Source organism: Rhododendron vialii, chromosome 6a (genome assembly GCF_030253575.1).
Source record: "Rhododendron vialii isolate Sample 1 chromosome 6a, ASM3025357v1".
NCBI classification, from domain to species: domain Eukaryota; kingdom Viridiplantae; phylum Streptophyta; class Magnoliopsida; order Ericales; family Ericaceae; genus Rhododendron; species Rhododendron vialii.
In genome coordinates, this window is record NC_080562.1 from 33864961 (window position 1) to 33886227 (window position 21267).

Below are 21267 nucleotides of genomic sequence, written 5' to 3' on the forward strand. Positions count from 1 at the left end.
GCAACAATTCTCCTCCTGAAATTTTCAATTTCCATCTTCTAGCAACCAAAAACCATGACTATTATTTATTGGTAAATGATTTCAAACCCTTTTTTTGACAAATGTATTTTCCCTTTTGTCCTATTCAAATGTGAATTACAATCTTGTCTTATAAGTGTGAAAGATTATATTAATAAAAAGTTAATTTTTGTTAAATTAACATATAAAAAATAAAAAATTAAGTGTGATCATTACAAAAAAATGAGCGTGAAAATTCTACGAGTGGGTTTGGGTGTTAGCTTACATGGTAAGTTCACCTCCTCCCTCAGTGGAGGCAGGCGATATGCACTTCATATTTTAAGCCAAAAAAAAAACATCATTGAACACCAAAAAATTTGTATATTGAATCATTCTTTTTAGCTTAAAATCTGCAAATATCATTAAAAAAAATGATAAAGTAACCAGAAAAGTTCATAAATAAACAACCACAGGAATTTCGTCCCAGCCTATAAAATAACACGGCGTTCAAATTCTCCAGAGCTACGTCCAGAGAGAGAGAGACCTAGAGGATGAGTTTCCTGCCAGGAAGATTAGCAGGCGCAGAGGGGGCATACTTCCTCCAAGAATCCAAACACGCCGTTACCCGCCTCGTCCAAAAAGCCAAACCAAATCTCTCGTCACGAGCATCACAATCCCCAATCGGCAACGACGAAGCCCAAGCCGACGTTCTACCCGAGGTTCTGAGGCATTCTCTTCCCTCAAAGATCTTCCAACCGCCGCCTGATTCGTCTCTTTCCACAGCATCCAAGTGGGTTCTTCAATCTGATCCCAATAACTCGTCTTCTGTCTCGCGCGACGTTTTGAACCCTCTTAGGGCTTACGTTTCTCTGCCTCAAGTCACTTTTGGCCCCAAAAGGTCATTTCTCATCTTCCTTCCTCGATTATTGATGTGGGTTTTCAAATTTGAGCCTAATTCAAGTACTTTCACTTAATTTGGCTATGATCTGGACCCAAAAGGTCATTTCTTTTCTTTCGTTTTGCTAATTTTTTACAACTCTGTCCAGGCCAGCTTACGTGCACCTCGACTAATTTTGGGAACCAATTCTACCGTCCACTTGTGGGAGTTTCCAATTGAAGCTAGACCAAAGCTATGGACTGGCCCCAAAAGGAGTTGATAGCACCGGTTCAATCCTGGACCTTAGGAATGCACAAACCCCCAAGTCTCATGCCTTACTGCTAGGCCAATATATCTTTTGTTTTGCTATTGATGGTTTTTAGAGCATCCACAATGGGAATAATCAAAATCGATAACCAAAATGTGCCACGTCAGCATTTGATTATCCTTTTAGTTCATAATCAAACCTAACAAATTTAATCTCCATATTGGTTATTTTTGTATCCCTATAAAAAATCTCCCCACAATACGCAATGCACCTTTGTCCAATTGCAAACGAGTTCCAATCACGCACCCGACCACACCAAATTATTCGTCTCGATGAGACGATTCTAATGTGAGGTGTTTTTTAATTTTTTAGTTATGAATTTGGTTATTGGGTTTGGTTATTGAGTTTTGGTTATTGGTAAAAGTTGTTAAGTTTGGTTATTCAAAGGTCAAAATTTGATAAGTTGCTAAGAGGTTGCTAAGTTTGGTTATTACAATGTGAGCACTTTTTTTAGCAAATATTGCTAACTTTAGCAACCTTTTGGTTTTGATTATTACATTGTGGATGCTCTTAGATTGTGGGTTCTCATTTTTTTTGCCCAATTCAAGTACTTTGGTTTAATTCAATTGAGGTAAGTGATACGTCTGTCGACCAAATCGTGAAAAAGAAAACCGAAAAATTAAGGCTTTGGTGTATAAGGCTTGGTGCATGATTCAAGGTGTTGGCTAGTGGGATCTCTAGTTTATTTGCCCAATCCAACTAATTACTCAGTATTCTTCTTATTTACTGAAGGTTGTTTTGTTCATATATGCGAAATTAAAAGAGAAGACGTGTTTTTCGGTTTTAGCATCTTGGGAAACAATACTAAGTTGAAGATCACTGGAAAGCCTTAATGTACCTCTGGATGTAAGGAAATTGGTTTTTTTGTTTGATTTCCAACAAAATATCAGCTCTTTCGAATCTCCATATGGTAGAAAAATTACGCGCTTGAGTGGGAGTGGAAGTAGGTTTCAAAGTTTTTCCATATATCTTGAAATTGCTTTGAGATTTCCCAAATAGAATTTCATTTTCTAATAAGTGATTGTGAATTGAAAATGTGTGGAATGTATTTATAGAAACTCAAATAATTGTTCAGTTGGCATGAATCTGAACAATTGCTTCACTGTATCATGCAGGTGGCAAATACCAAACTCGGGTAACGGTGTTTTAGCATCAACTGCCAATGAACTGCGACGTGACAAATACACCCCCGTCAATCCTGAAAAGTTGAAGGCTGCAGCTGCAGGGCTATCTCAAAGTGGGTTTGAACCTGCTTAGAACAATATTCGCTTGAACTTCTGTTAATTTCCTTCCTAGTAGCCGAGTTTAGCTAATAAACTAAATCTTGGATATTAAGTTGAATTTTACTCGAATGATGGTTTTTCGATGTTGTAGTCTGTGTTTGTTTTCCTGTCTCTCTGTTGGGTAAATGATAAATCTGTTGGTCACTGGAGCCCCACAATAACGAGAAAGGAGGAGGAAAAAACATTAGTTTGGAATCTCTCCCAGCCTACTAAATTAAATCCTTTTTCCTTTGTGGGTCTAGCCCATCGTGTTCAGAGATCCTTCACCAAGTAACTTGGTCACTCTTATCTTTCCGGGTAATTCTATGCAATTGCATGGTGAGACGAACTGTAAATGCTTAAGGTAACGCTAGTTCTTCTGTTGCTATTGTAGTTGCAAAGGCATTTGCTGTTGCCACTGCTCTCGTCTTCGGTGGTGCCACTGTTGTATTTGGACTGGTGGTCTCCAAACTAGAACTTCACACTGTAAGTATCCATCTGTCATACATTTTCGGACGAAGGTTATTCCTCTCTAGATCATTTTTTTTAGGTTTTGTGAGCTCTTTGATATACTCAGTACTGTTTCCGTTTGATGGCATTTTTGTTAATGGGTTGTATTTCCTCAATAATTGATTCGGTTGTGTACGGTTCGGTATGAAATTTCTTTGCATACTGAAAGAGAGAGAACAAAAAAAACAGCCTTATGCTTACACTGGTGATAATGCTGACAGGGGGATGACATTAAGTCTAAAGGAAAAGACCTTGTTCAGCCAAAATTAGAGACGGTGAAGGAGCAATTTATCCCCCTAAAAAACTGGGTATGTAAACTCAGGAAATCTGAGCTGGATAATATAGGAGTTCAAAGCTAGCTACTTGCAATGCTTGCAAACCAACAGTGATCTTATTACAGGCTAGAGACGTGTCGAAGAAATGGCATTTCGAAAGAGAGGAAAACAACAAAGAGAAGCCTTTAGTCAAGGAGCTTTCTAAAATTTTGGGTGCCAAGACACCCAACTAATTCTTGTATTTTCCATAATTCATGTAAATAAAAATCCAAGAAATTCGATGTTTGTTGTATAAATAAGTTGCAAGGCGTCCTAAGTTATGCTGTAGTGTTTCTATTAAATGAATTTGATGATAAGGTTTTATGTTTACCGATTTGATAGAGTGTATCGAAGCAGACTTGTCGTGGCATAATGAAATTCTCTTCTCTCTTCATTTGTTTCAAACATATCACGTTCGTCCAAACCACAATTGATTCAAACCATGGAGGAAGCAAAAAAGGAAACATTGGTTAAATTTTGCATTTTCATAATATTTACAGGTAAAAGTTTGTAACCGTATGGTTTGAGGTCAGATATTACAATGGTAAAGCTTTTAATTTAGTGCTGATTAAGAACTGGAATGGACAAGTCCTGATAACCAGGTTGTCTTGGATATCACCTCTCAAATGGTGAGAAATGTGTGACAACGAAAGACAAAAATTAACTACCACCCTTCTTTGATCTGGCAAGGGTCATGGAAGACTCTTGCTCTCTGCCCAAGCCTCACCACCAGTGCTCATTCCTCTCTCAGCCTTAGTTGTGTTAGGGTTGCTCATTTTGTAGTCTAAACCGGATCCATACTGCCAGGCCTCGAGTTGCCGCCTCCATTTGTACTTCATTTTGGCTGGAAATGCATTTAACAACGGCCTTGCAAGATATTCAATTTGTCAGAATTTCTGGGAATGAAGAGAATGAAAAGTCTCGAACACAAGGAAGTGTTTTCAAGTTGAAAATAATGCACAGATGGACACAAGAAAACCACATGTACGATTATGTTACCTAATAACAGGATCAACAAAGGTGGAAAGAAATGTATAGTAACCCAACATGAAGAAGTGTCCAGACCAGTCAAGGAGTACCAGAACACCGACCTAAAACACGCAACCAATAACACAAGAGTATCATCAATAAAAATGAGTTGACTAAGATGTCTGAAACTCGGAAACTATAGAACAAAGAGATAAATTTAATTTTTTTTAAAAGCTGAGGTCATGGGCTCCAAGAACTTGAGCCCTTGCTGCAAGTGGCCACAATGCCAGTGTTCGTCCAGAGGTATTGTCATACAAAGTGAGGCAGCCAAAGGTAACATCCTAAAATTTGGCTTCATAAATGCTGATCCTTCTCCAATTATGCAGTTGTTCTCTACATTTTGCAGCCAATCCCGACTGCTTGGGGAATAGCATTTCAACATTAATGGAAAACCTGAGGTGATCTCCAAAAATTATTTCCATTATGTTCCTCTCCTTCAATCATGCAAATCAAACAAAGGTTTTAATTAAAGATTGTAGCATAGACATAGAACATAAGCAATATTGTATCTTTCACGAAAGGGGGGATGGAAAAACGGTTGTGTAGAAGTCTCAAGCAACATCAGCACCGTCTCATACTGTATCTTTTACCGGTGGTGTCAATGAACCGTCTATTGAATGCCGAAATGCTATAGTAACGTCACTTGGGATACAACTTAGTGTAAAGAAGGAAAATCATAACATCTGTACGTATTTACCTGCTTGAATATTGAGGGGATAATTAGAGGTTTAGTTATCATCACTAGGCCCAATGTCTTCACCAGAGGGCCGAACTGTATAACATCCTGTAAAGGGACAGTGAAAAAAATGGTTCAATGTTCTCTTATCAAGAGCCTAGAGACAAAAAAAAAATGTTCCAACAAATTAAAGCTGAATAAAAAAAGATCACCTGAAGAAATGGCCTTAGAACTGGATCTCCTAACCTCTGGTAAAGTACACATAAATTTTGATAGAAAGAGAGAAAATGAAGCATAAGCGTTTGAGCAGGGGGAAAAAAAAACCTTTTAGCTTTTCTGGCAGGAAATTTATTTCAATGTAATTCAAGCTTACCTGCATACTTTGAAAATTGACATAAAGAAGTTCATTGATGAAATCGGGGGAAACATTAGACTTTTTCTTTGCTGACATTGCTCTTTGAAACAACCACGATGCACTTAAGTTGGGCTGTGAAGCACATAAATTAATTAAGGAAACGACAGAAGAAGCCACACAATTTTTAACATTAACCTGAAAATACCTACCATGTATGGATTCAGGAGAGACAAGTTGTTGGAGTCCAGTAGATCACCATTTATTGCTTCATATATACCTTGGTTCCCACACGAAAAGAAGACGAATTATTACTTTTTAACTTGTGTTTTCTCAAAATTCAAATTCCTAAAGAGTTATCACAAAGAGAGTGTTTGGATAGCAATTGACTTGAAAGCAAGCCTATATCCGGACCATCTTTTGGGAGCATTATGGATCCTTGTTTTATATGATCGTGGATAATGATCCTATAAATGTAATATCATTTAAAGTGACAAGAGTCGCATGACAAACATGAAAATAGGAACTCCAAATCCTGTTTTTGGTGAGAGATAGCTGTATACCAGCTGATAATCTCCCCAGGTGCCTAGTTAAGCTCCCAAAACCACCGAAGGAAACTGGTGACTGTATGCCACTTGCATCGCCAAACTGCTCAGGACAATAACATGAGACTAATGCATTCAATTACAAAATGACCATGATGTAATTGAGGCTTGAAAAGGGTTCAAAGAACACCTGTAAAACTCGATCAAAAGCCGCTGGCAATGGACTGTCGAGTCAATCCTCCCAATTAAGAAGAGAAAGGGGTCAGATTGAACGAGTATATAGCCTGAGAAATTTATAAAGCAAGAAAAATACAAAGAAGACTCATTCATTGATTAAATGGTAGAATTTGAAACGATCATTTGTAAACTGAATATAAAGATAGGCAGTATGAATTACCCAAAGCATTATTTAACACATTATCCTCGTGTTGGAAGTCAATGTATTTCCTAATGCAGTACTGACTGACTACTGGAGATAGCAGCAAAGAGAATTTTGGCTAGCTCATGTAAGGTTTGCATCTTTACCTGCCCCGATACGTAGGAAAGATGCCATATATAACTCTCAAAATCTCCAGATTGTCAAGAGAGACTCCCTGTGAAGTTGGAAGCACCATAATCACAATCACAATTAACAGAACTTCTTCTCTGACCAATTATAAAGGAAAACAAACAATAAAGTTCTTGAAAAGGCAACAGAAACACAACAAGTGGTCTTGTACAGAATTGAAGATTTTGAGAGATATACAGAATGCAATCACGACTTCTATGAGCGTGAACTACATTTCTGAAGTACAACCTGATAATTAGGCATCAGATCCCAATAGTCTTCAAGTAATTCTTCCAATTTTGGGCATCCTGGATGCGGATCGACATAGGTGAACATATAAGAAGTTCGATCCATGGGGCCTGAACCAGCAGGAAATGCCTGCATAATGTTCATAGAATGTTCAATTGTGAGAATAAAAACATTTTTTTCGTCGACCAAATTTATACTAGAAATTCTGCAAAAAGAAACAAAATTACACTGCAAAATCATATCACCTCCCAAAAGTAGTGTGCTTCTGATTCTCCAACTTCCTTCACAGCTGAACTACTGAATATGACATCACTTGTAGAGTTATCTTTGAAACCACGACAACAAGACCCAACAACAAGGCAAACACCATCTGGCTTCTTTCCACATCTTATCTGTAATAATCATACGATATCTGAAAGCAGTTTCATAGGATGTATTTATTACCTAGTGATTTTCTTGCCAATACAGTGTGGGCAGCCTCCATAAAAACCTAACCTCCACTATTATTACAACAAAGTGGCTGCCATCGATGGTAAAAAAAAAAAGTGGCTGCCATCGTGCATGCATTATCCTATTTCTTCCTGGCATGCACGTCACCTGACGACCACGTTTTATATGATCAAATGGACAGGGGAATCAGAGATGTTAAAGCAAGTTAAGGTGTTCTTCACTGCCAGTTCGTACCTCAGGATTTGAAAAACTCAGGTCTTGGTAGTTTAGAGGACACTTATGCCATTTCCTCACTGCCACTTCGTACCTCAAGATTTCCAGTGAGATGTTAAACCAAGTTAAGGTGTTCTTCTGCTACATGTATTGTCTTCCGATGTTCAAGACAGAAAATATTTTAGCGGATCAAAAAAAAAGACAGAAAATATTTTCAGTCGTTTACTAACCATTCATTGGTTAATAAGAAGCAAAAGTAAAAAAAAAACATTGAAAATCACTTTAGTTGTTCACATACAACGCATCTTACACCTAAGCAACTAAGTTCCAACCGCGGAAATTATACTCTGAGCTATTCAAGAGCATGAAGAGAGTAGTTTTGCAGAACTGGACAAACCTGACCTGTTTTACCACTGGGGAAAAGTTACCCATAGCATCAATTAAGAGATGTGATGACAAAATCTTCCCTTTTGCTAGTTGCAAGACCTGCCAAAAAAAAATGCAGGAAGAAGTATATCTCTTAGAACTACAGCATTTAAACTAGTATAACAAAAATATATGATAATATTTCTGCTTCACTAGTACTTTTTTTTTTTTTAATCAATACTGTTGTCCACCAACTATATGCCAATATCCACTCATAATTGGAGAAGGGGTTCGAAACTTCGGAATTCAGATCACATCAATGTCATTTTGAGAGCTTTAAATTCCTCAATCTCATTTCTTCCTCTAAGAACAGTTGCTGCTTTTTTCACCTCTGTTTGGCTGCTGGGTTGGGGATTGGGAAACGCTGTAGTGCGCTATGTGTAGTGCGGCATTATAGCCGTCCAAAAGTGTTTTCAACGGTTCAGATTAAAAACAAACTCTTCCCTGGAAAAGTTTGTTTTTAATCTGAACCGTTAGTTGATGAGATCGACGGCTGTGGACCGCCCTACAGCCGCACTACATAGGGGTGCACTAGAGCACACCCGGTTGGTGCTTTGGTAGTCCCATAATGCTAATCTTACAGTGTATGTCATCCTAACACTTCCATTTTCGCATTGTGGAATCATCTTTGCTGAATGATTCCTTGAAAATTGTAGGTTTCCGCCAGAGCAACTTACAACTCAATCACTCTCGCCTCTCGGTGTGAGTCATGTACAAACTGATCCACCATGGCTGTTCTTTTCTTGAACAAACAAAATTACGTGCCATAGTTTTACTAATTCAGTGACAGAGATCTTACTGCTGCATCCTCGTATATGCTTATCCCAGATACACTGTCACCCTCAAAGATGATTCCACCAAGGGAATCAAAACGTTTTTTCATAACCTCTATAAGCTTTGCAGGCCTATAATGACAGAAAAAGACAAAATCACAATCGTGAAAATTGAGCTACAGAATTGATGCCCCATTTTGTACCAAGCAAAAAACTGCAAGTCTCTTTGGTTGATCATCAAATGTGCAATATATAACAGAACACAGGCAATGATCAAGAAACTTAGAACAACGCTTCAACGAATTATGAGAAATAATGTCAGCAAACATTTCTATTTCTCAAATTAAGGCTTATCAGTGAAGCAAAAGGCATATGTTACATACTTTGATGCATGATGCATGGAATAAAGGGTCTGTGGCATTTTCCCATCTTTCCTGTTCTTACCCATGTAATGCTTAGAAGGAAAGTATAGCACCACATTCATGCTTGATTAACTTAAAGCAAAGACATAGATTCTACACTTTCATGCTTAGAAGAATAATATAACTACACATTCATGCTTGATTAACATAAAGCTGACTGGAAAACACATGCATTTGGCACAACCCAAGTGACAGTTTTGAGGATTGTGTAAACAATTCAACTTCACTACGAAATGTCTCAATCACTATGGCAGACATTTAAAAAGTCATAGCAACCCTTTAAGTTGATGTGCAATTATTAGAGACTACATGTGAAACAAACTTTTTTTTGAATAAAGACAGAAAAAATTGGGTATATATCCACCTTTGCATGAGAATCCAAAAGAAGTTCACACTAAAACAAGCACAGAGCCACAGAGACCCGGTATGGGAACAATGTCAAAAGCCATAAAACTAAGAAGTGTTGCGAGGTGAAGATAATGGTATATTTCCCAATGAGAATACTCATTCTTATGCATTAAAATGAACAAGTATGGCTAGCATAGTTGTGTGAGTTCCATTTCTACATCCTCAGATCTTAGTATCACGAGCAGTGAACCAAACCAATGTATCCCGGTTCATGCGAAAAACAAGATCTTTTATATGTCAAATCTATTTAATCAGTAATTGTGTGATGTCACTGTATGTACATATAATGCTGTGGGCACATTGGGAGTTCATAAGATCCAGCATTGTTCTAAATAGAAAGTGCCATTCTTCGGGCAAGAAAATAGTCCTTGAACTTCTCTCACATATTAAGAATGAAAAGACAAACAGAGAATGATTCTTTGCATACTAGTAAGTAAAGCATGGCATGCTATAGATAGTTTTATAACATGGCATAACAACATAAATATACTCACGAAATGCCAAGATTAAGAATGTCTTCAACCCAAATCTCACCCTTGCCCTCAAATCCACATCTGTTCTGCAAAGCACGTACAAAATCAGAAGGAAGGATCAAAACAAGCACAAGAATCAAGAAGAGTATGAGAGAGGTAAATTTGTCAAAGCTTCTTCAAAAATAGAGAATTGCGCAGATATCTAGACAACTATGTGGTTGATGGTATGGATTGTAACTCAAGATAGAATTTTCATAAATTTAGGAAGTTCTAAACCGTACAGGATTAAATATTGAAGCAATAGCTTGTTCAATATCATCTTCTGTTATAATGCCAACTTCTACCAGTTCCAGTAGCTCTTTCCTTGATATGTTCCATTCTTGCTCCCTCTGATTATTGATAATGCAAATATGTCATGTTGTAGCGCAGGTAATAACCACAAACTCTCTACAAATAACTTCCACATTGCGATATACCCCTTTTAGTAGACCCCTTTCCACAATGCCAACACGTAGACCTTTGCAACTCAATGCTGTGGCTATGAAGATGCCCAAAGTACCTCCACAAACTATCACATCAAATGTTTCTACTGCTTTACCAGCCACATCAGATTGGCTAAACAAACCAGGAACACTCGAAACTACTTTCTGGGGTTCTAGCAAATCTGCAAAATGCAATAGCTATCATGCAATATCGAACAATTATGTTTTCAAATATTTTTCCAGGAATTGTTTTGTTTTCCCTATGTTATAGCTTTTCATTTCATTTTCCTGTTTTCCAAACGATAACAATGAAAAGTACTGCCCACATTTTTGTTCAAAAGCAGTCCTCGAAAGTTCCTAAACATCTTTTTGGTACTTTTGAAAAGTGGGCTGTTTTAGAAAACAAATCTACACTTCTTCAAGAAAACAGTTCGTGAAACAGAAATTAGAAAAACGAAAACAATGCCAAACAGGCTGGTATACCTGTTTGAGCAGAGCATATACCAGACCACAGTTGGTCCAACCTCTTCAAAGCATCATATGAGTATGACCCACCAGCACCGCCAACTTCCCCACTCACTGAAATGCTCTCCATTATCCTCTACAAAATTGAAGCTAGACATATTTAGTTAAGCGGGCATACAAAGCAACATAAGCCAAACTACAATTTCAGTAAACCGTGTGAGCTAAATTGATGGGCGAAGGGGCCTGAAGGTGATCCGAGATACCAACGAGATGCTGAAGGCTTGGGGGGTCGAAGGCAGAGGAGAGAACCCAAGGCAGATCCTAGAGAAGAGAGTGGCAGTAATGAGACCAAATAATGCTCTGGTTATGGCTTGAACCAAGAGCAGTGTGTGTAATGTCATGGACAATGGCAAGGGTCCTTTATGTAGGTGAGAGATGGCCTGAGGTCTAGCTAGACTAAGGGCAGGTTGAAGATCCTCAATGGCTTGTCGCAGGCCTATGAGGCCAAAGGTAAGACTTGTGAAGGCATATAAAGGGACCGAAGCTTAGTAGTTTGACAGATTTAGCAGAAGGTAAGGAAGCAGTCATGTGAGGTCTAGGCCTTAGGCCTGAGAGTCTACTGATCAGAAGTCAATGATACGTTCAGTTTCGTATCATGAGACCTCGGGGGGCCGCATAATGTCAAGTATTAGGTATGATGCGAAGAGCGAGGAGTTGTCCTTCAGTCAAAACGTCTCCCTCTCTCTATAAGACTGTTTGAAGTCCGAACTCCTGAAGGGAGCTTGTGCCTTAAGACAATCTCTTGGAGCTCAAGCCTCCATTCCACATTCTTCTTTTGGTCCTGAGCGACTTGGGAGGATTGTAAACGAGCCGAATTGAGCCGAATATTAGAATGTTCAAATTCGTTCATTAAGTTTTTTAGCAAATTCGAACACGAGCTCAATGAAAATTTGACAAGCCGAGCTCGAGCTGAGCTTGCCTAGATTTGAGTCAAACTCGAGCTTGTTCACGAGTCTTAATGAGCCAATAACATCATATATTTATGCTTTCATAAAGGTCTAAAACTACAAATAAAATGTTTAGTATATACATAAATACATTCATGGATATATAAAGTGATAAAAACATATGCATAAGGAAGTTTTTAGTAATTGTAAATGTTTATACTTGTACAAGTTCTAAAATTTTCATTACGTATATATATAAAATTCCCATGATATTCATATACTCTAGGTTTGAGAGCCTAATTGAGCCGGATACTGCTAGATTCATGTTCAGCTCATTTATGAAACGGGCCTAAAATTGAGGCTCGGATTTGGTTCATTTAGTAGACAAATCAAACTCGAACGAGCCTTTACCGAGTCGAGCCTCAAACAGTTCACGAATAATTCAGTTCATCTACAGCCCAAGGGCCATGCCTTTAGCCCAAGTGGGAGTCGCCGACCTCAAGAGTGGGTTTTCCTTGAGCTGTGACAACCATCGCTCTTCAGGTCATCTTGTTTCCTTCAGTCCTTAAGACTTGGTACCATGTAACTACAAACACCTTCCTTGTGTGCATGTATTATCAGACTTCAATACATGAGCAAAATGGGTCCTATAGCTTTTATGCAACAGTTTGATCCATTTAAGAGCGCTCAGATAACCCCAAGGGGTTGGCCTTGTCGACAATGGCATGGGACTTAGGATTTACTCCTATGTTTCAGGTTCGGAATTTGAGCTATCAACTATTACGGTGCCAATCCTGCTTAGTCCTGACTTTAAATGGGCCCCATAGGTTGACCTTATGATTGGTTTCAGATATCAGTCGTGAGGTACGCATAAAATGGCCCAAACACACTAAGTTTTCAAAAGATTTAAGAGTGTTCAGATTCTAATCACACCATCCTGGAAACTGAACTAAACTGGTTCATAAAAACTGGGGCATCTCATCCCTCAAAATATATTGCCATCAATCAATATCTAGTCACAAATATAAATATTCCTAAATATAAATTGTGAAAAACAAAAACCAATTACAGTGAGCTAGAAATGGGCACCTGGGTTCTGGAAGGAAGAGCTTGTACTTGCAAAGATTGGTTCCTTTGTCTTCCAGTTGGTGGAATTGCAAACGGGTAATAAGAGAAGCCGCCGCCACCACAAATGGGTGGGTATTGTTCGAGTTTAAATTGAAGCGCCATCATGATTCAACCCAATTGAAGCAAAAAAATTGATTTTGTTTGTGGGTATTGCCCACAAAAAGCAATCTTCGAGAGTGTGTCACCTTATATATTGGTGTCGGTGATGCCATTTTGGAGAGGAGAAACGTGAGCACAAGCATCGGACACGTTAACGATCCCAAACTGACCCTTATCAGTTCTGTCCTTTTTTTTTTTGATCCGCTATCAGTTCTGTACTTCAGGAGGGAAATTATGGGAAAGTGAGGTCTTTGGTAATTTCAACAAAACTGAAGGACTTTATTGGGATTTCCTGAAATATGTTTTATCCGTATGTCTGTTGTCTCTTATCTACAGAGGTGACAACTGACGAGTGAAGAAAAACCTCTGTTTAGGGTTTTAGAACTTCGACGCTGCAAATCAATCGAAACGGTCCTGGCATCAAAACGATAAGGTGAGCACTCTTTGCTACATACAGTTTCAGTGCGCAGTTCTTCTTCAACATTCTTGTGTTTTGTACCCAAATCAAGCTGAGCTTCTTTTTCGTTTGTCAAGAATTTCGGTCTTTATACTAATGAACTGGTTCTATGAACCCCATATCTAAGTTAAATAGTTGAGTTCTTAAGGCTGTGTTTGGGTCAAGGATTTGGGGAGGGATATGTTGAGGAGAAAGATTTGTTGAGGGATGTTAAGTACAATTGGTTTCTTAAGGTTGTGTTTAGGTCAAGGATTTGGGAAGGGATTTGTTGAGTAACGGATTAGTTGAATAGGTGGAGAGAAATCCCTTACATTTTCTCCTCCCTCCACAGTCCCTCCCCACGTCCTTAATCAAAGCACAGCCTCAATGGATTGGTTTTAGGAAACCCACTGTTATTATTACTCCAATAATAGAAAGAACTGGTTTTAAGAAACCCACAAGTCATCTTTTCTTTCCTTGTCAACTCTAGAACAAATATGATTCCTATTATCCTTATGGGGAAATATTTGATGCTAGTTACTGGTGGGGCTAAGTGGTGTCCTAGCATTCAGGTAGATTTGGTTGAAGTATGAAATTACGTGAGCCTAGGCTTTTTTGGATGGTAAATCATGCCAGTGTTCTCATTCAAATAACGAGAATTCTGATCCATTGTAAAGTGTGTTGTTAAAGGCAGCAATATGAAGCAACATAATGCCCCCAAATGCACGGCAAAGAAGTCCCTTGACCTGTGTGATTAAATTTGGCACTCCTGAAGCCAATGATATGGTTCAACATATAGCTAACTAGAGCTAAATGATTGGTTCAGCAACATTCTTGCTAGCTCCCAGAAAACATTGTGAAGTTAATTATTATGTTAGGGAAGTAAAATATGAAGGGTTTCTTCCAGGTTTAAAAAGTGCTGTGTTTAGAATGAAGCTGTTTTTGCTTCTAGTCCATTGTACTTGTCATTGAGCATATCGGGCGGCCCTTCTGCTGACTGTCTGCATTTTAAGTTTGCCTAGCTAGGTAGTTTTCTTTTTTTGCCAAGCAGTATGTTCGCTTGGTTTTTTGTTAGTTTCTCTTGTCAGCTTCATGCTTCTTTTCCCATTCTCTTCCTTTCTCTGGTGTCAGCTCAGGGAAATTCTTATGCAGATGTAGAAACGAGCTCTATGTTTGGATTTTGCGAGTAGGTGTCATGTTCCGGGGGTATTACCATTCTTAAATACTTTGATATTGATCATTTATTTACTCTTTCGGGCCACAGGGGAAAGCCAGTAATCTGCTAGGAGAGATTGAAGTGTTCATCTGCATGCTTGATTATTATTTCGACATAACTGTGTTTTGTGAATCCAAAGGTTTCTGAAATTGTTACAATTTGGTCATATTTTCACAATGTGTGTCGGAATGGTGCAGAAACAGTCCAGGCATGGCGAGCATCATCATGGCTCCAACAATTAGCTCTTTCTCTACCAAAACAAGCATCAAAGAGTATAAGATTTCACATATTACTCCTCGAAAGAGTCATTCTATTAAGGCAATGAGGGCAGAGAAACCTCTGGAGGAACTGTACAAGGGTCATTCTGTTAATGCAACGAGGGAAGAGAAACCTCTGGAGGAGCTGTACAACGTGAGGGTAGAAAGGAAAGTGCCACCTGAGCGACTGGTGGAGCTCGGAGTTTCAGGATGGTCAATGTGGAAGACGGACAAGTGCAAGTTGCCATGGAACTGGCACGTCGACCAGTTCGTATACATCGAGGAAGGAGAGGTGAGGGTTGTGCCTGAAGGGAGCCATCGTTTCATGCGGTTTCTGGCCGGTGACCTTGTTCGTTACCCTAAGTGGTTCGAGGCTGATCTTTTCTTCAATGGCTTCTACCAAGAGCGTTATAGTTTCCGGGCCTATGGCGATGACTATTAGAATTTTGACATGTGGATTGCCTTCTGTCTTTGTGTATTTGAAAGTTCAAGTGCTTCTGTACCTATGGTGGGATAGAGAGGGTACTGGGATGGAAATACTGACATTGGCTGAAGCTTGTACATCTTAAGGTTTTATAGGGAAGAACTGCTTCAAATTCATGGGGGGTGTTTGGGAACGTTTGCAGTAGCAGTGTACTAATCGATGTGCTTAGGCGATATAGCATATTTACAACCTTCTTGTATTTTCACCAAGTGGGATTTTCGTTACCATGATGCATTTCTTGTCATTCTCTAAAACAAAACAAAAAAGGGATCTGCCTGGACTTGGTGTCAATTTCATTTGCAACTAAGTAGCTTTATATAATTACTACTGCATTCTACGCAGTCAAGAGGGTCAATTTACATTCTAAGCTGCGTGAGCTACTATACCAGCTAATCGCACATCAAGTGAAGTCACTGCAAACATGTAGCTGATTAATTTATGATAAGTAACTGAAATTCAAGCTGTCCATTCCATCAGACAGACTTGCTTCCCCAGAGGTCGCAAAGTCGAATCTCACAAAATCTAAACGTTCCAAACCTTGGGGTCATTGGAGGTTTGTCCGGTCATTACTTCAAGGTCCTGGGAAAAGTTGAGATGCGCGCAAGCAAGCCCGGACACCCGGTTATCAAAAGAGCAGACCAATAAGGAAGAAAAACCCATTGACTTTGTTAAATGGATTTATGGCACAAGAAGTTCCAAATTCATCTGAATTTAGTTCGACAACTGGCTGAGCTTTCCTTCCTGGAACATTTATCAGTCTTGTTCTCCTTCCGCTTCTCTGTTCATAAACTTTGATCTTCCTTTTCTTTCAACACTTGAATACATGAGATTGTGGTCCTCAATATCATGTCTATTGACGTAAGACTCTGTACCACATTTGATCCCTTGATTGTTGAATAACTCCAGACAGAACAATGCAAAGAGAATGCTTCAAAAGATATGCAACTTTTTCACCAAACCACCACCATAAATGAAAGCAAGCCAATGCAAGCACAATAGCACAAAAGCAGCAGTCACTTTCCCTCATTACACCAAATAAATATAAAACAAACAATTTTCACCTCTATAACTCAGATTCCTTATGCTACACACTAACACCTCCAAGGCATACAAGCATCATAAGAAGAAAAAAGGGAATACGCAAACAACCCATTGCGTAACGGGGTGACAAGAGTCACCTCAATATGCACAGAAACCCAAAGTTCACTTCACAATCAGCTTGCAAACTCGTGCGAAACATGCCAATTCCTAACCTTCGTCCTTTGGATTTGTTGATCCGTAAACTGCACCCTTTGGGTTCGTTGAGAGCTGATGAGAGCCCTTTTTTTAATTCCTGATTTCCATATCCATCTGCTCTCAAGTACTTACAGTTCGCGATTTTTTGCTGGTAGCCAAGGCAACAGTAGAAGCGAACTTAGATACTAGTACAGCTTCATTGCTTACAACAGCCTTGGAGGCTGCCACATCTTCCAAACGCTTCCATGTTGATTCGCGCTTCTGCTGAGCCTCTTTTTCCTTAATCTCATCTTCTTGAAATGTTTCGAGGCATTCATCAAACAGTTCTTGGTCAGTATCTGAAAATATCTTTCTCACATTCAGTGTCAGGCTCTGAACAGCTTGGTTCCAGTGACTTCTTGTGTTTCTCTCTAAGGCTGGGAAAATTATCGGCAGTATGACATTACGATTCTGTGTGATCAGATTTCCAATGTGATCATTGTTCCAGAGGAACAAGGCACGCTCAGCCACCTGCCATACGAAGACAAGAACCTTGAGGATAGGAAGAGATGGATAAATCATCTTAGGGCTAAGCATACTAGAAAGCAAATTTCTCAAGGCTTTGACTTGCTTTGTTCAAGGAAAAGACAAGAATAAATGCTTGAGCGGACTACACAAATCCATCACACCAAATACCTATTTATGCTTGGCCACGGCACAATCCACCATTATAGTAACACACACGCAGCCATCCTAGCAAAAAACACTAGGGTGTGGGCCCTATTTTTTGTTCCTTTTGTGTGGTTTTCAGAGACCAACAGAAAAACCCACATACACATTATGGTCTCCCTCTATACTTGCAAGTTATCGATCATGAACAAAATTGCAGCTTATGATGCAGGTAAAATAAGGTTGGGGTGATCCAGATTGCTTAAATTACTAGGAGAGGAACGAGGCAAAGTTACGGGTACTGATAGACAGGATTTTCAACCAAGAAGATGAATTGTAGAAAGTAAGGGTTCCAATGGACCAACGTTTGCATGGGCATTAAATATTGTGTTTATTGACATGGGAAAAGCCCATATTGGAAAAGGTCCAGACACATAAGATGGCAGCGTTGAACATCAAAGAAATCATCAATCTGTGAAGTTGAATTTGCATGTACTCATAAAAACTTAACTTCTTTCCTAGCTTGCTGAAAACAAGCAGCCATGCAAAGATTAGAATCTGGTCATCGTGGAAAAAATTCTTCCCATATATTTCTCAAAAAGGACTTCTATATTGGCAAAGTTGACTTAAATGTGTTATGGACCTTTATAGGTAGTCCGGACCAGGATCCTCATAAAGATACAATAACTAGGGCATATTGAGTTGCCAAGGGATTTCAATCCCTACGTAAACCATGAAATAAATTCTGAGCTGTTAACAAAAGAATCTAACGATAAAATCTCTTTGGCATAGTGGCATGATTAGTGTCCTGTGGGAATGAGAGATTAGAAGTTAGAACAAGGAAGAAAGACAAACAGAAGATCAGCCATTTCCCAAATATGAACACTTAGAAACAATAGTTGTAACTGGCAGCATAGACAACTGAACCAGCCTTTGAGCATCAATTAATGCGAATAAAAATATCATGTATACACAGCAATGATGACTTCATGTCCATACTAAATCAAAGATATTCAAGCATGGCACATAACATGTCAAAAAACTCAGAACCAAAAAGACAGTTTTGATGAAAGAATCCAACTGTACCAATTCCCAGGAAATGCGGGCGGTGCTATCACTGATATATTTGCCCAACATATTACACCCACATCAAATATCCACCGATTAAACACAAACTAAATCATTTCAACTCAAAACAATACTGGCTTGAAGTAGAGCCTAATGTGCCATGTCCCCCAACAAATTAAGAACGATGTCTGCGGGTAATACTAGATTTTAGTTTTAAATGGTTTTAATAAGAGATACTAATAGAAGGATAAAATCAACAAATATTAATAACAGAAACAGAACATAAATGCAAGTACTTGCCCAAATTTGATAATTAGAAATTTAGAACCTAAAAGTGGGCTCACCTTAAGGTGTTTCATTGGATACAAGACAGAAAGCAATCTAAACAAAGACAGAGACTCCGTTGTTAAATGAAATTCCATGTCCAACAAATTTACCCACGTCATTTTGTTGCAAAATCTTCACATCTTAAGGCCTCCAACACCATGTATACAAAGTATCCTAGAAAGAAACCCAATCTTCTCTGAAGCTGAATTACAGAGAAACTTTTGCAAAATCTTGACATAGTAAAGGTTCCAAAAATGAAAAAGTTAATACGGAAAGAAATAACATCTAGGACTAGGGCTCGTTACAACAACAGAAAAGCCAATACGGATGGATATAACGAATCGAGAAGTTTTGTAAGAACATTGAATTTCCAAAGAACAAATGACAAGAAAGAACATAAAGATGAACACGTCGGCAATACCAAAGAGGATTTATGCACCTAAAGCTAAGTAGTAAATCCACAAAAATACACCGCCAACCACTAAAAAACAGAAATACAAGAAAAACAATAATTATCATATAACAACTACTACAAATTCAGCTCGTACGGAGTTTGTGTGAGCAATAAGATTGCAGTACCTGAAAATGTGAGCTGCTGAGGCAGCGTGCAATCTGACGGAAAAGAGGGACCATGCAACGCTGAAATTCTGCAGCCTGGGTGGCTTCAAGAACTTCCTCCAATTCACTGAGGAACATAACCTCCTTTGAACTGTTAGTTATTGGCCAATACTTCAAAAGACCGCGAATCACTGTGTCAGCTAGCTTGAAGTCTTTCTCCACAAACTGTGTGATGCAATACGAAAGCTGCTGATGATACATGGCCACACACTTTGGCTTATGAAGTGGAATCAAAGCGCGGACAAGGAAAAGCTTATGCTCTTCCTTTAAAGGCAAAGCAAACCCATTAATTATACTTCCTAATATCTCAAGCAATTCTGCTATCCCATTGTGCTTCTCTGTCTCAAAAATAAAATGGTAGAAGATATTGTTGATGGATTTCCTAATGAATGGCCTATGCACCATAAACTTCCCATAAACTCGGTGGAGAATTGTTTTCAAGTACTCCCTCTCTCTTTGATCCTCGGAATCAAACAAGTCAAGCAATCGCAACACGAATGAATGGTCTATGTACCTCTTAGCAAGCTTGGCATCTGTCTCCGACGAAGCAACAAATCTAAGAAGAAATTCATACACAATCTGAAGATGAGGCCATGACGGTTCCATAGTCTGTTCTTCCTCTTCGGCATCATACATATCAGTTAACTTGTTCTCATGATTGTTTGATGGCAAAGTTCTGAACAAATTAGTGGAAACCATTCTTGTAATTTCCTGCATTGTGACCTCACTGAATTTCGAAGACACGGAGGAGATATAATCAACAAGTTCAAGCAATGTCTGTCGCTTTATATCCTTCTCTTTGATATTCTTTGAAGGGTCACTAAAATCGAACACAACGCAACATATTTTCAACTTCTTAATGAAAAGATTCTGCTTTTCTGAGCTGGGAACATCGCGGAAGCTTGGCAAAGCCTCATACGCAGTAGAATTTGATACCGGACCCGTTTGGGAAACCGCGGGACCCGATTTCTTCCCTTGATTTGGTTTACTCATACTGGGAGCATATGTTCCATTGCTAGAGCGAGACGTGCCAGACCCTAAATTTGAAGCCTTCCCAGAATTCGGAGTCGAAACCGGGCCATCATTGTTAGAATTAGTGTGAGATGATTTGGATGATTTCCTAGGGAGCTTACCCAGTATCTGCTTAATCATATCCACAAAACCCAAACCCTAGCCCAAAATGAAATCTCTTATGAACAACAAGACCCAAATTTTCTACCTTGAAACGGGTCAGGACTCAGTTTCCAACATTGTAAAGCAACAGCTAGGCGATTGTACAGCGTAAAAAAGGAAACCCTAATCAAAAGATCGTACCTTGGAACAGTATCGCAACGTGGTAGACTGAGACTGTGCGCGTTGAATGGGGTCTGTGTTGAAGTCCAACTCTGACACGGGAGTGGCTTTGGAAACGAATGATTGGGATTTTGAATTTAGGGCAGAGAGAGAGAGAGAGAGAGAGAGAGAGAGAGTTGGAGGAATGGTAGGATTGAAGATCTGTCAATGAAGACGAAAGGAACCCTAGAGAGCTAGGAGATTGGAGTGAGTAATTTCGAACTAGCCCTAGCTATTACCCTCTCTGAATCAATGGAGAGAGAGAGAGAGAGAGAGAGCGAAAAACTGTTTTCGATATTTCGGTGAACGTTGAGACTTGACTCGAGAGGGGAAACAACAATCGGAAAAAATAAATTTGCAGAATACTAGAAAGGGGTCGGTTCCAGCACATAAAAGTTGACGAAAATTTTAACGCAAAAATAATCGGAATTTTCACGCAAATGATCGGAGCTATTCAATTCATTTATCAAAATAAACAGGTCCGATCATCTTTTTAAAACTCGAGACAGATTCAAAATCAATCTGTGTACGCTTTCTCTACGGCCTTTGTTGTACTCATATACTTTCCTACTTTCCGCAAAAATTATTCCCGTCAGATCTTTTGTACACAATTTTTTCATACACTCGTGTACTAGTATATTGTTTGGCAATGGCAGGAGGACCCCGTACAAAA

At 39.0% G+C, this 21267-nt stretch overlaps 4 protein-coding genes across 7 annotated transcripts; 2 read left to right on the top strand and 2 right to left on the bottom strand.

The window, feature by feature from the left end:
- The first annotated feature begins 438 nt into the window (after window positions 1-438).
- On the top strand, window positions 439-3693 carry LOC131330715 (uncharacterized). Its single transcript, XM_058364390.1, has 5 exons — window positions 439-895; window positions 2318-2439; window positions 2859-2950; window positions 3196-3282; window positions 3375-3693. Exons 1-5 carry the CDS (start codon window positions 549-551, stop codon window positions 3480-3482), a joined length of 756 nt encoding a protein of 251 aa, XP_058220373.1. The 5' UTR covers window positions 439-548; the 3' UTR covers window positions 3483-3693.
- Window positions 3694-3748: 55 nt separating this feature from the next.
- Window positions 3749-13109, bottom strand: LOC131330713 (uncharacterized). Of its 3 annotated transcripts, XM_058364386.1 has the most exons (18): window positions 12835-13103; window positions 10817-10934; window positions 10328-10515; window positions 10133-10240; window positions 9873-9937; window positions 8575-8680; window positions 7752-7835; window positions 6932-7078; window positions 6687-6815; window positions 6416-6483; window positions 6081-6114; window positions 5909-5993; window positions 5558-5625; window positions 5367-5480; window positions 5206-5241; window positions 5015-5101; window positions 4288-4379; window positions 3749-4155 (listed from the first exon to the last, which is right to left on the bottom strand). In XM_058364386.1, exons 1-18 carry the CDS (start codon window positions 12976-12978, stop codon window positions 3981-3983), a joined length of 1848 nt encoding a protein of 615 aa, XP_058220369.1. In that variant the 5' UTR covers window positions 12979-13103; the 3' UTR covers window positions 3749-3980. The 3 variants fall into 3 exon arrangements, with proteins under 3 accessions (XP_058220369.1, XP_058220371.1, XP_058220370.1); XM_058364388.1 differs by lacking the exon at window positions 4288-4379 and having other exon boundaries at window positions 12835-13106; XM_058364387.1 differs by lacking the exons at window positions 3749-4155; window positions 4288-4379 and adding an exon at window positions 4393-4751 and having other exon boundaries at window positions 12835-13109.
- A 207-nt stretch (window positions 13110-13316) lies between these two features.
- LOC131330716 (uncharacterized) lies at window positions 13317-15477 on the top strand. 2 transcript variants are annotated; one of them, XM_058364391.1, is made up of 2 exons: window positions 13317-13405; window positions 14822-15477. In XM_058364391.1, the coding sequence occupies exon 2, from the start codon at window positions 14835-14837 to the stop codon at window positions 15321-15323; it is 489 nt and encodes a 162-aa protein (XP_058220374.1). In that variant the 5' UTR covers window positions 13317-13405; window positions 14822-14834; the 3' UTR covers window positions 15324-15477. The 2 variants fall into 2 exon arrangements, with proteins under 2 accessions (XP_058220374.1, XP_058220375.1); XM_058364392.1 differs by having other exon boundaries at window positions 14828-15477.
- Window positions 15478-16311: 834 nt separating this feature from the next.
- Window positions 16312-20916, bottom strand: LOC131330714 (serine/threonine protein phosphatase 2A 59 kDa regulatory subunit B' zeta isoform-like). The gene is made up of 3 exons (XM_058364389.1): window positions 20577-20916; window positions 19224-20481; window positions 16312-17111 (listed from the first exon to the last, which is right to left on the bottom strand). Exons 2-3 carry the CDS (start codon window positions 20412-20414, stop codon window positions 16722-16724), a joined length of 1581 nt encoding a protein of 526 aa, XP_058220372.1. The 5' UTR covers window positions 20415-20481; window positions 20577-20916; the 3' UTR covers window positions 16312-16721.
- Between the last annotated feature and the right edge of the window lie 351 nt (window positions 20917-21267).